General features: G+C 32.4%; 1 protein-coding gene and 1 long non-coding RNA gene across 2 annotated transcripts; both read left to right on the plus strand.

The window, feature by feature from the left end:
* Nucleotides 3,668-7,908, plus strand: LOC108662590. The gene is made up of 2 exons (XR_001928503.1): nucleotides 3,668-3,845; nucleotides 4,901-7,908. It is a non-coding gene; the product is annotated as an uncharacterized LOC108662590 (long non-coding RNA).
* Nucleotides 9,487-11,630, plus strand: LOC18596899 (polyphenol oxidase, chloroplastic). Its single transcript, XM_018123226.1, has one exon. The coding sequence runs from the start codon at nucleotides 9,524-9,526 to the stop codon at nucleotides 11,312-11,314; it is 1,791 nt and encodes a 596-aa protein (XP_017978715.1). The 5' UTR covers nucleotides 9,487-9,523; the 3' UTR covers nucleotides 11,315-11,630.

The raw sequence follows: 15,289 nt of genomic DNA on the forward strand, positions 1-15,289 counted from the left end.
ATGTTCTCTTTTCCATTATTATCTTGTTAATTATTCATCGAAACAATTGATTATGAGATCTAGTACTATTGGTTAATGGCATTTAGTTCAACATTTCAACCAAGCAAGCTTTGGTTCTCAAAGAAAACAATAAGGTAATCAAATCAATAGTCAGTTTTCCATTTCAAATCTTTACCATGATTGTTTTTGTTGACGTCCCTAAACTTGTGGGGTCCAAATATCATGTAATGACTTAAATGACTGAGCAGGCCACTCACCTACCCCTCCCATTTCGATAAGGAAGTATATATATATATATAACACTGAGCCCTGCAACAGGGTTTTGCCCGAATCCAAATCAATTATCAAAGACCTTTTTTTTTATACGTGGTCTTTCCGTGTGCCACGTGATCAACTGGTACCCCATTTTCACGTTTGAGAGTGGAGACACATCACGGGCTCTACGTTCAATGAATCAATCAGTACTCTTTCAATTTCATTTCCAAGAAAATAATGCTTGATAGTAAAAATAATATTAATTAAATTAATTATTGATATTAAGCACATTAGGATTTTTTACTGTTTAATATATTAGTTTTTTAAATGGTGAGATTTTAATTGTTTTATCCAGACAAGAAAGGGATATAGTCTTAAGCCATAATCCGACCTGTATAAGATTTATGATTTTTTACGCAAGCTTACACTTTAAGTCCAAATTTAATAAGGCAAACACAATTTATTAGATTAAATTATGGAATATATAAACTTAGTTCATTTATTTAATTAAAAAATAAAGTATAATGTTTAAAAAAAATTCGAATTATTCAAAAAATTTTAAATAAAATTTTATTTTTTTATTTAATTTAATAAAATTATTTTTATACTTTTATTTTAAATTAAATAAAATTTTATAATTAATAATTGACTGAATCTCATTAATGAAAATATCAATTGTTATTTTATATCCATTTTCTGTTGATGTGATATTAATATGAAGAGTTAAAAATATTATATAATCATATTATTTTATCAAATTATCGTATCATATCATCATATATTATGACATTTCAACGTATCACGTTAATTATTATCACTTTAATATCATGTCGTATAAAAGAATAAGTGATATTTTAATTAATTTAATTATAATTATAAAAATTTATTTAATTTAAAATAAAAATATCAAAATTTTATTTAACGTAATGAATATATAAAAATTTTAATTAAAATTTTTTAAAAGCAATAATAAAAAAATTCAATCGTGCAGGTAAGTTGGTCCAGATTTCTTTAAGAGCACAGCATGTGAAATGGCTGGAAAAGATATCAGTTTTTCTATTGTTAAAAGATAACATCTACGACAAAGACGAATCTCAATAATAATTTCTTTTGGCATTTTAGAAAGGGTAAATAATCTTTTACTGGCGGCTCTGATTTTGTCAAATTTAATCAATCAAGTGGGTAAGAAAATAAATGCACGTTAACAATGACCAAACCGCATTGAATTCTCTATAAAGTCCATGGGAAAGTGCCTTTACCTTCATCGAGACTGTAGTAACACCCAAATCTAGCCATGGCTTCTCCTGTTCTCCCCTTATCAACCCAAACCATTATCTCCAACTCCTCCATTCAAACTTCCTTCTTTCCGAAAACATCTCAATTTTCCTTGAATAAGAAGATCACAAAGCCTGACTGCTCTAACCCAAACAGAGTAGTGTCCTGCAAAGCCACCAACGATGGGAACAAAGGAGACTCTTCTCCCAACAGGTTTGATAGAAGGGATCTCCTAATTGGGTTAGGAGGTCTCTACGGTGCAACCAACCTTTCCAATGATCCGTTTGCATTAGCAGCTCCTACTGCCGCTCCTGATCTAACCCTTGGCGGTGATGCAATAATTTCTGATAAAAAGAAGGAGACTAAATATCGAAAGTTTGCCAAGAAAGGGGGAAGTGGTCATGGTCATGCTATGGCAGCCGAGACAAAGAAGAAAAACGTTATACGCAGTGTCTTCCCGATAGTTTTAGACAAAATAGTGACCGTTGAGATTCCAAGGCCTAAGAAATCAAGGACCAAGCTTGAAAAAGATGAAGAAGAAGAAGTATTGGTGCTAGAAAGCATTCAATTACGCACAGATACTCCGGTGAAATTTGATGTTTACATTAACGATGAGGATGATGAGGCACCTAGTGGACCAGAAAATTCAGAGTTTGCAGGGAGCTTTACCAATATTCCTCATAACCATAAGCACGCCAAGAAGTTGGAGACAAGTTATTCTTTGGCAATTTCAGATTTGTTGGAGGATTTGGATGTTGAAGGTGATGATAACATTGTGGTGACTTTAGTGCCTAGAGAAGGGAAGGGTCTTGTTTCGGTCGGCAACATCAAGATTGACTATATCCGAGAATGATCGGTTCGTTCCTTCTCTATCTACTTTAGGGAAATGTTTTCCTTGATCCTTAGTGCTTCTTGAGATCGATCCAATCGGTCACCTGTTCCCTTGTTTTGTTTTTGTGAAAGGATTCTGGGCAAGTTGATTGGTGACCCAGACTTCGCCATGCCATTTTGGAATTGGGATGCCCTTACGGGCATGCCTATACCTGCCATCTATGTAAACCCTTAGTCTCCACTCTACAGTGACAAGCGTATGCTAGCCATCAGCCACCAAAGGTTGCTAATCTTGATTACAATGTCCCTATAATAAAGAGATTACAGATAAAGAGCAAGAAATAGTTAATCTCAAGGCCATGTACAGACAGAGTGATCGTATTCAGGAATGATCAGTTTGTTGCTTATTTCCTTGCTTCCGTATCTACTTTAGGGCATGTTTTCCTTTGATCCTTGTGTTCTTCAGATCGATCTAATCGATCACTTGTTCCCTTGTTTCATATATCAATATGTTTCCAAGTATAAATAATGCCATTAAGTCTACGACCATAGAACCTTGTATGGCATCTTCTCAATAAGGAGACTTGTTTAGATTTTATGTTTGGCCTTGTCATCCATGTATTTTGTTTCAATTATTATTTGAATCCGTACTTACACACCACTTGTTGCATTCTTATCCTTAATAAATAACTAATTAAAATTTATTGAAAATCAATTTTTATACATTTTATTGATGAAAACTAAATTAATAAATTAAAGTTAAAACTTAGAAAAGTAAATCAAAATTAGAACAATTAATGAATTTTAATAAGTAATACATTAATTGTAAAGAATCTATAAATAAAAAATATATATAAAACTAAAATTTAATATTAAAAATCATTAGTTATAATCGAATTCGAATAGTTGTTTTTAATATCACTATCTCAACCTTACTCGCACTCTTTGGCAAATAATAATTTTATTATTTAATTTTTATCTGAACAATATTATAAAATATTTTAATTTTAATTATTTAATCTAATCAAGTAATATAATGTATCCGATTATAAAGTAATCATTGACGTAAGAAGGCAAGAAAGAGATTGTTGGAATTTTAAGTTGTGATCAAAGGATATCATCCTAATATTTATATATTAGGTGCGTGAAACATAGAATTCTATATAGATCCGTCATGGTTATTACAAGTACAAAGTGTACTACAAAATGTACTTCGCATATAGTTTTCTCACAAAAAGAAAGAGCTGTACTGCACAAAAGGGTTTATATAAGAAATGCCTCAAACTAATTGAGCCTATATCATTTTGAAGCTTGTCAACTTTTCACTCCATCTCAAGAAATTATGGAGCACGTTTTCTGTCCATAGATAGGCCCAGAATGGGCTAGGCTTTCAAGTCTGGTTGGGGAGTTTGGTCTATGGGCTCAAAATTGGGTCCAAGGTCTGGAGCTGGTGGTCCAAGCCTAAAGGCCCTAGTTTTCATCAGGTGAGTTTCTGCTTGTGCAATTGTATGCTGGCTAACCCTTTGAATACTTTTTGATCTAAGATAGCGTTTAGTATAAAGAAAGTGAAAATATATTTTTTATAACGTGTTTAATTAAATTATATTATAATATTTATTTTATAATAAATTACTATAATGTAAGATTGTAACATAATCACGTTATAGTTAAAGGATCTAATGTGATCGTAGTTCAAAATTAACGCAATCACATTACATTATACTTTATAATATTATTAAAAATATTTTTACTCTTCAACTTTATTACATTGTTAAAAATATTTTATAATGTTATAATTAAAATAAAATATATAATATAGAAATTAGAAATTAAAATAAATTAAAATATAAGANAATTAAAAAATTGAAAAAAAAAAAAATAATAAAATCAATAATAAAAAATAAAAAATAAAATATATGACATTAAAAATATATTTAAGAGATGATATGATATAAAAATTAATAATAAAAAATATAAATATATTAAACTTATATTTTAATAATTAGAGATAATTTTAAAAATTGATATTATATTTTTAATAAAATATTTATAAATCAAATGTTATAATATTATTTTTTTTACAATTATATTACTTGTATTATAAAATACCCAACATAACCTAAATAGTAAATTTACATGCACAAAGTACTCAAGTCTTTTTGTTTGCTTTTTGGATGAAATTCAAAGCCTCAAGGGCTAAGGTTCGGTAAGTGTGTAAATTTAATTGTCGGCAGCTACAGCAATTTCAATGTATAGAGCCTTTATTTTGGCAACTGGCTATGGAACTTCAACGACCCCATTGATTGCTACCCATTACTATTGCTCCGGCTGTAGTCACCTATGAATGGAGATAACATATTTCAATGGATAATTCACGCTTTATTATTTTTTAAAGATAAACTACATATTTTGTTACTTAAGTTTTCGAACATTTTTATTTTTATCACTTAATTTTATAAAATTACGTTTTAGTTACTAATATTTATAAAATTATTGATTTTTATCACTCAACTGCTATAAACTTTTTTTTGGTCAATAGGAATGCAAGGCAATAATTGAAACATAGATTTACAGAATCTCTCTGCTGCAGCCTCAACCACCCCAATCAAGTACAATTTTAAAGAAAATGAGTCTCAACACTGTCGAAACCATCATAAAAATAATTTTTATTCCCAAAACCATATCACTTTTTCGCATCAACTATTTGATCATATGATATGATCATACCAACTCATCTATCATGGAATCAAAATCAACTGAAAAAAAAAAGTTATCAGAGAATCGTTAGTTTTTAGTATGTTAATGATTAAAATATTAATTTTTACATACTATTAATGATTAAAACGTGAGTTTTCAAACTTTAATGATCAAAACATGAATAATTTAATCATTTTCTTATAATCTCTCATAATTTTTATTTGTTAATTTGTATTTTGTAATTTCTCAATACATTGTTAATTTAAGTTAATTTTAAGTTAAAAGCCAATCATTTTATATGTGACAATTTTAAGTTTATTTGTTTTTTGTGACGGGCAATCCTGTTTTACCAATAAATTGTGGAAAAATGATATGAGTTCTTGCCTTTTTAGAGGGATGATTGAGTATTGAGAGAGAAAAAAAGCAACACCGTTCTTTTTCAGTGCTGAAAAAAGGGCAGCTGACTCACAGACTGTCAAAGTTAAAGCTGCCATGACATGACAGGAAAAAAGTAAAAAAATAAGTAAAATAGTGAGTTTGATCCTTTTCCTTAGGTGTAATTTGATTATAAATTATGGACCGATCACATTCAAATACGTTTATGATTGGAATTTTGAATTTAACTAAAATGATTGGAGTCCGACTCATTTTTGCACCACTAGGCATAATAAAAGAACATGCATGATCAACGTGGGAGGAAAGTGTTTCCCCTTTTTCTCCTCCTTTGATTACTTTGATGAATGTGAAAGGAACATTTCATTTGCTTTGAATCGAGCTGTTCAGGACAAAACTTTTTCTGGACAGTAGCTGATCATTCATGTTCTCTCTTCCATTATTTTCTTGTGAATTATTCATGGAAATTGATTTTGAGATCTGGTACTATTGGTAAATGGCATTTACCTCTACATTTCAATCAAGCAAGTTTGGTTCTCAAAGAAAACAATAAGGTAATCTAGCTTTGGGTTGAGTTACATTGATTACATTCATCCCCACTGGAAACCTAGTTCTCTATATGGTGTGGACTAATGAAGGGCCAGTGGGCAAATCACTCTTCATTGATTGGCATAAGACGCGGGGAACCAAATCTGAGGGAGGATTCAAAGTCTCTAATAATAGCATGCAGAGGGTCCAGCTCTGAGTTGTCGTGTCGTTTTCTCCTTATAAATTCCTACCTAACTCGGTAGCAAAAAAAATTTTAATTAGCTACATGTGCTTGTCTAGTATAGTAGTAGAGGAATCTAATCCATTTCGATGTTGACAAAAAGACAAGCGATTGCACAAATTTTGTATTGATCTTCTCCATCTGCAGCTCCATCCAGAGATCTGCCACACCCATGCCGGAAGAGACATTAATGGCGAAGAAGATAAAATTAATTAAGCAGAAGATGCAGACAACCAGCCCACCCCAGTTGGATTTAAAACAGGTAGTGGCATTTTTATTATTAATGTGACCTGTCCAACCACATGGCAGACTTATTAAAATATAATATTTTCGATATTAAAACTTATTAAAATATATGTTTTTTGGAGAATCACATGGTAGATTTTAAAGTAAGATAATACTTCCAATAGAGGAATATATTTTATGTATATCTATATCAAGAAAGCTTCACCATATCGATTTTCTAAGGATTTAATCTTTGAAAAATCTATTAGCATGAACCGACAGTGGTATCATATTATTTTGAAAATCTGCACCCACACGTTTTTATATATATAGAATAAAGGCACATGGTTTGTTCCAGAAATCAATAAGATCGATCCGTTTGAAATGTAGGAAAAAGTTTTCCCGAGAAAGTTTTTCAATATTTATTCATATTTAAAAAGAAAAAAAATGTAAAAATGAATATAAAAAAATTTTTGAGTTAGAAAAATTGTCTTGCATTTTTTTTAAAAATAAGATAATTTCTCAAAAACAAAACCTTCACCTTTCCCTTCTGTTCTTCCTCAATCTTCAAGTAAAATAGTTTCCACAGAAAATCTTTTTTTTTGGTAAGTTAATTTCTGAGTTAGAAACGAAACCGAAGAAGAGAAACAACATTGAAACTCTAGGAGTATGCATGTGAAAAATTAGTTAGGCTTTATTGTCAAAATAGGCAGCCGAAATTAGCACCATTATTTGTACTTTTATACATCCTAAAGCTTATAGATGATCATTATGTAAATACATAATGAAGTTAATACGAGTGTACTTCGTATCTAACTAAATAATTAAATGCAGCAAAGTAAGGTAGTTATAAAGTAAATTCGACCGAAAAAAGAAGGACTAAATAGTAAATTTTTCATTTAAAAAATAAATGGTACATATTTGGTTTGAGTCTCACCATGGTCATTAATATTTAACTAAATAATAAGTTTTTCATTCTAAATTTAATAGAAATGTAATGCAACAACAATTAAACGTAGCGAATTAAGGTATTTACACAGTAAATTCGACCAATAAAAAATCAAATAAATAGTAAGTTTTACATTTCAAATCTTTACCATGATTTGTTTACGGTGACGTCCCCGCACCTGTGGGGTCGAAATATCATGTTATGACCAAAATAACTGAGCTGGCAACTCACCTACCCCTCCCATTTCGAGAAGGAAATAAATAAACAAATATATAAAGTAACTAGTTTTGAACATTTAATAAAAGATAAGGCAAGTCGTGGGCGATCTCGGGTTTCCACACCCGCCCCAACGGGCGCTTTCGATTATCGGATTAGCAGAACCCCAACTCCCACCATTTATTAGTATTTTTTTGGAAAAAAGCACGTTTTCTGTTGGCTCAGTTTTGTTCAAGAATAGACAACCTTGGAACAGGGTTTTGCCCAAATCTGTATCAATTATCAAAGACTTTTTTTTTCCGTGGTTTGTCAGTGTGCCATGTGATCAAATGGTACCCATTTTTGACGTTTGAGAGTGGAGACATATCTCGGGCTCTACGTTCAAAGAATCATATCCACTACTCTTTTAATTTCATTTTCAAGAAAATAATAATAGTACTTTCTGCTAAATTTTATGTCCTATAGAATCCAATGCATGAATATGTTTTGAGAATAAAAATATTCCTGATCAGATTAATTGTTAATATTTAGTACTTTAAGATTTTTTTTGTTTAATCTAACAAGCGAGAGACTTAATCTTAAGTCATAATCTTATTGTTATAAGATTTATAATTTTTTACACAAGCTTACACTCTTAAGTCCACGTTTAATAAGTCTAACACAATCTATTAAATTAAATTATGGATTATATAAACTTAGCTCCTTTTTTTTATATAAAAAACATAATACTCAAAAAAATTCTTTAACTGTTTAAGAAAATTCAGATAAACTTTTTATGATTAATGATTGATTTATTATCATTAATCAAAATGTCCATTATTATTTTATGTTCATATGGTGTTAACGTAATATTGATGTGAAGAGTAAAAAAATGTTATATCATCATGTCATTATACCACATTAATATGTCATGTCTTCATATATTAATGAAATATTTAAATAAGCATTGAAATTGGCTTAGGATGTTAGTGTCGGTCATTGCCATGTGGTATATATAAAATGACAATGATATTTTGATTAAGTCAAGTATTAATTATAAAAATTTATTTGACTTAAAATAAAAATATAATGATTTATTTTTTACTCAAAATAAAAAATACAAGTATTTGATTGAATATAAAAAAAATATAAAATTTTTTAAAATTTTTTTGAATAATTTAAAATTTTTTAAATATTATATCAAAAAATAAAATAAAATAAATAACATAAGCCCACACTTTATCATTTGAAAAAAATAAAATTATTAATATTACCTTTCCGTACTTAGTGGCAAAATTTTATGATATTTTATGATGAATTTCATCGCCAAACGTATAGATCCATTCACAAAAAGTTTGCACTCTATTATAATCAATTGTTATGTAATATGATTTAGTAATTATCACGTATAATAGTGAACGTTTTGAAATTAAAACAATAATAAAAAAAATTCAATAGTGCATGTTTTAAGTTGGTCCAGATTCCTTTAAGAGGGTAGCATGTGAAATTGCTGGAAAACATTCAGTTTTTCTATTATTAAAATATAACTTCTTCGATAGTGACGAAACTCAATAATAATTTCTTTTTTGTCAACTTTTGCCAACAGATTACTTTAACTTTTGATAACAATTAATTTCGTATAGTGTGAAGATCAGCCATGTGATTTAAGTCTTCTTTACTAGTGTACAAAAAAACTACTGTAAAGAATGCTGTCCAAATGTTCCACGAGGAGAAAATATCTTACGGCATTTTAGAAAGGACAAAGAATCTTTCACCGGTGGCTTTTTTATTGTCAAATTTAATCAATCAAATGGCTAAGAAAATAAATGCATGATAATAATGGCGAAGGATCCAAACCCCATTGAATTCCCTATAAATTCCATGCAAAAGTGTTGTCGATCTCATCAAAACTGTAGTACCATCAAATTCTAGCTATGGCTTCTCCTGTCCTGCCGTCATCAACCCCAACCACTATTTCCAGCTCCCCCATTCAAACTTCCTTCTTTCCAAAAACATCTCAACTTTTCTTGAATAAGAAGATCAAAAAGCCAGACTACTCCGGCCCAAGTAAAGTAGTGTCATGCAAAGCCACGAACAATGGGAGCAAAGGAGACTCTTCTCTCAACAGGTTTGATAGAAGGGATCTCCTGATTGGGCTAGGAGGTCTCTACGGGGCAACCAACCTTTCCAATGACCCATTTGCATTAGCAGCACCTATTGCCGCTCCTGATTTGACCCTTTGCGGTGATGCAACAATATCAGACACAACAAAAGAGACAGTCTATTGCTGCCCACCAGAAACGACAAAGGTCATAGATTTCAAACCACCTACATATTCCAAGATACGCTATAGGTCTGCTGCACATTTAGTTGATCCTGACTACTTGGCTAAATTTACCAAGGCCATGGAGCTCATGAGAGCTCTTCCTGATGATGATCCACGTAGTTTCAAGCAACAAGCAAATATTCATTGTGCCTATTGTAACGGGGCTTATGATCAAGTAGGGTTTGATCAAGATATTCAAGTTCATTTCTCGTGGCTCTTTTTCCCATTCCATAGGTTGTATCTTTATTTCTATGAAAGGATTTTGGGCAAGCTGATTGGTGACCCGGATTTCGCCATGCCATTTTGGAACTGGGATGCCCCTGCAGGCATGCCCATACCTGCCATATATGTAAACCCTAACTCTCCACTCTACGATGACAAGCGCAATGTTAACCATCAGCCACCAAAGGTCGCTGATCTTGATTACAATGGCACTGATAAAGATATAACAGACACAGCAATGGTACAAAGTAATCTCAAGGTCATGTACAAGCAGATGGTGTCTGGTTCAAAGACGGCTTCTCTTTTCCATGGAAAGGTGTACCGTGCTGGCGATAAACCCAGTCCAGGAGGGGGTGTTGTCGAGCTCGGTTCTCATACCGCGATTCACAGGTGGTGTGGAGACCCGAGACAAACATATTCGGAAGACATGGGAAATTTCTATTCCGCAGGCAGAGACCCACTGTTTTATGCTCACCACTCCAATGTTGACCGAATGTGGTCGATTTGGAAGGGGTTACCAGGAAAGAAGCGAAATGATTTCACTGACACAGATTGGCTTGATGCCTCGTTTGTTTTTTACGATGAGAATGCGAATCTTGTTCGTGCCAGGGTTCGTGATTGCCTTGACACTAGAACTTTGGGGTACGATTATCAAGGAGTTGATGTTCCATGGCTTAAAACTAAGCCAGTTCCTCGTAAGTTTTCCAAGAAAGGGGGAAAGGGTCATGGTCAGGCAGTGGCAGCCGAGACAAAGAACAAAAACGTTATACGTAATGCGTTCCCGATAGTTTTAGACAAAATAGTGAGCATTGAGATTCCAAGGCCAAAGAAATCAAGGACTAAGCTTGAAAAAGAAGAAGAAGAAGAAGTATTGGTGCTGGAAAGCATTCAGTTAGACACATCTACTCCGGTGAAATTTGATATTTACATTAATGATGAGGATGATGAGGCACCTAGTGGACCAGAAGATTCAGAGTTTGCAGGGAGCTTTACCAATGTGCCCCATAACCATAGCCATTCGAAGAAGTTGGAGACAAGTTTTTCTTTGGCAATATCAGAGGTGTTGGAGGATTTGGATGTTGAAGGTGATGATAACATTGTCGTGACTTTGGTGCCTAGAGAAGGGAAGGGTCTTGTTTCGGTTGGCAACATCAAGATTGACTATATCCGAGAATGATCGGTTCATTGCTCTTTCGTTGCTTCCCTATCTACTATAGGGATATGTTTTCCTTGATCCTTAGTGCTTCTTGAGATCGATCCAATCGTCTCTTGTTCCCTTCTTTTCTATATCAATGTGTGTCGAAGTATAAATAAGGCCATTAAGTCTATGACCATAGAACCTTATATGGCATGTTCTGAGTAAGGAGACCTATCTAAGATTTTATGTTCGGGTCTTTTCATGCATGTATTATGTGAATGAGTTTGGATAAATGCACGAGGTGGTTCCTTTTCATGTTCAACAATAAATAAGAAACTCGTAACTTATTATTCAATATACTTGTTTATATATATGTTTTCGATTGAAAATTTAAACTTTACTTTTTAAATAAAAAATTATGCATCACTCAATAAATTAAATACTCAAATGTTGATCTATTACTATTTTTTATTATATAAATTAAGAAAAAAAAATAATATCAGTGCAATAAAGCAAGAATGATTACAAGGGTAAACTCGATAAGTTTACCCTACATTATCTATTAGAGCAATTTTAAAATTTTTATTTTATATTTTATTTTTTTTCCATCTGAATTAGCCCTACACGCATTATTAGTTTTATGCTAACGTTTCCCATATTAATCAAATTAAAAGTTGTTTTGGTCAAAGTCTTAGTATTTAAAAAAAGGGGGGAAAATTAGGCATTTGTTCTTCATGGGAAGTTTATGGTTTTGTTTGTTCTTGACCATCATTTTCATGGAGAAGGATAGTCTCGTCTCTCTTGTCGTGACACGGCCTCACACGGTACTTTAGCTCTCTTTCGTTTTCGCTGACAACCATCTGGCACGGTACTTGACTGTAGGAGTTAGGTTAAATGCTATCAGGGGAATGGGAAAAAACCAACAAGTCTTGCCAAAACATATACAGTGACTGCTGCAATCACCACAAAATGTCATTTCACAGAATGAAAATTTCAAAGCCTACAAAAACTTGTCATTTCCTTGTGAGCTCACTTTTCTGAGGAGAACACTTGGGCCTTGATGTGTCAATTGGGAGGGGGGTTGTTGGTATTCTTTTTCCTGCAATTGTGTTTGTCTCTCTGTCACCCATTACTGAACAAGGACAGAGATATTTAATGAACTATTTAATATTCTTTTTCCTGCAATTGTGTTTGTCTCTCTGTCACCCATTACTGAACAAGGACAGAGATATTTAATGAACTGTTTAATATTTATACAACATACATATACCAATTAATCTATCAGAATTTGTTCGGTAATGGAGAATCATTTTCATTTTATAGTACATAAGAGTGGGCAAAAAGCCCCCACTAGCAATATCTTGGCACACCATATTGAAGCAAAAGCCAACAGATTGAGAAGGTTTGAATTATTTTTCGTTCATTCATTGATGAGTTAATTATTTTTTCGGTTAAGCACTATTTTAAGGGAATAAAGCCTGACTTTTGCTCTTTCTAGGAGATTGGATAAGACCCTAGTTATTAGGATCCGCCTCCCTAAAATGGTGGGTGAACCAACCCCGTCGAGCCCTATTTAATGCTATAGAGTAGTGGTATCCATTCTTTCAACTAAAGGTCTATATATATATAAATTGCTAAAGGTTTGGTGCTTGGTGAAAAGATTCTTGTGTTCAGGCTTTGGGAAGAAAAGAGAAAAAGAAAAAGGTAGAAGAGGGTAAAAAGTTGATGTCCTACAAATATATAAAGATAAGTAAGTACTTCCTATGGTTATTTTATTAGAGACAAAAAATTGGATCCACCAAAAGTAAAGAAACCGACAAAAAACAAATCAACATACGATGTTTTTGTAGGGAGGGGGGGGGGCCTTGGGGATAGTTGTCCTTTGCCAAGGTAACCCATCATGAAGGGCTTTATGGCCTTATGGAAATAGGGTAACGGGTCCAATGTGGACGCAAAGGTTATGGTCCCAGCAGATGGCTTGATGGACAAAATATCGGGCTCCTTGATAGAGCCCAATATTAAGTTATAAATTTGGTTTTTACTAAGATTTCCGTTGGTAAATTGAAAATTAATTTATCATGAAAAATATTTTATTAAGAAATATAATATTTTCTGTTGTTCCACTAAACTAAGAAAAATATTTTCTGTTAATTGAACCTTTAACGTGTTGAAAATATTTTCTAACACCATTTATATCTTCAAGCATTTTCTACCATGATATCATTAAAATATCAATAGACAATATATTGAGAAGGAAGGGTCGAAGGGAGGTCATTAAAGGGATGGTAGAGTAGAAGGTTTGTTTTTGAGAAATTGTCTTACGTTTTTAAAGGATATAAGACAATCTTCCCGAGTTAACCAGTTTGATTCTGTGTTCTTAAATATTTTTTACATTTTTCTATTTAAAAACATGGGAAAATGCTAAAGAGATTTTTTGAAAAAGTATTTTCATGCTTTCTAAATGAAGTCTATTCTAATTTTCTCTATTTACATTTTTTTCAACAACAAAATGGAGTATATTTGGATATAAGCTTAGCAATGCGAACTTGTGACTCTTATAAGCTCCGCAATGCAAATCACCAGGCTTCCTGAACTTGTTACAATGGGGCATTGAATATGTATTTGATTCGAACAAAAAATTGTGCAAGATTGAAACAATGTACTAGGGAAATGGTAGGGAATTAGAGAAAGCATTTGGTTTAATTGAAAACATTTCTTCATGTACCATGTTCACAGATGGTGTGGGAGATGATAAACATTGATGGCTTTCTCTTATCAGCATGCCAACCTAGACAGGATGTATTGAGTTTACACTTGAAGAGTTGAAAAGTTGAATAAGTGGCTTACCAGAACAAGAGCAATCAAGTTCAAGGAGATAGTCACAGGAAGAAGACTCCAATGCACCATTTCAATAATAATGGGATAGAAAGAAACAAGAGAGAGCCTATACGTAATGTTTCAATAAAAGAAGAAGGAATCAGATAAAGGAGATAAAAGCTACATTGTTTTATGTACAGTTTTATTTCAAAAATTAGTTAGTATATTGATTAGTTAGTTATGCTTTAATAGCTTGCTTTTCCTTTCAGCTTAATGTTGAACCTTTGTATATAAACCTCTTAAAGTTTTTCCCTATCTGGTAATGAGAATATCCCTATTTTCTCATCATCCTACGCCACTTTCTCATTTTTTTTGACATGGTATCAAAGCAGGGAACAAACCTTTGTAAACAGTGCCCTTCAGCCAGTGATTGGAAGAGTTTTACAGTTGGAATTTCTTGTCATCTCCTCATCATCATTTCAATAAGTATTCTGATAATTGTATTCTTACTTAAAGATCTCATTACCTTTCATCCTAATCCGTTGATTCAAAATTCACTATGTCTGAATCTGGATCAAGTGAGTCAAGGTCTCAGACGATAGCTCAAACACAAACAAAACCTTCACATATCTCACAAATAAGGGACCCTCAGTCACCTTATTTCCTTCACCACACTGATAATCCAAGTTCAGTAGTGGTTAACCCTAAGTTGACCACTAACAACTATGTGGCTTGGAGCAGATCATTCTTGTTAGCCTTTTCCATTAGAAACAAAGTAAGCTTCATTAACGGAACCATAGCCAAACCAGATATATTAGATCCTTTGTTCTCTCCCTAGACCTGTTGCAATAACCTAATAGTCGCTTGGCTGCTGGATTCAATTTCACCATTTATAGCCTCAACTATTTTCTATATGGACACTGTATCAGAAATCTGGGCTACATTGAAATAGAACTTTACATAGCCAGATGATACTAGGATATGCAACCTATAGTACACTCTTGGGAATATAAGACAAGGCACTCAATCAGTTGTCACATATTTTATTGAGTTGAAGGGAGTTTGAGAAGAGTTAAAAAACTATAGACCTCTACCACATTGTAAGTGTTGAAATTGCAATTCAAACTGCTTCAAGAAATACTCTGAACAGCATAAAAAGGACATGGTTTTCAAATTTTTGAATGGCTTGAATGTATC

The sequence above is a fragment of the Theobroma cacao genome, chromosome 6, assembly GCF_000208745.1.
Source record: "Theobroma cacao cultivar B97-61/B2 chromosome 6, Criollo_cocoa_genome_V2, whole genome shotgun sequence".
NCBI lineage: Eukaryota > Viridiplantae > Streptophyta > Magnoliopsida > Malvales > Malvaceae > Theobroma > Theobroma cacao.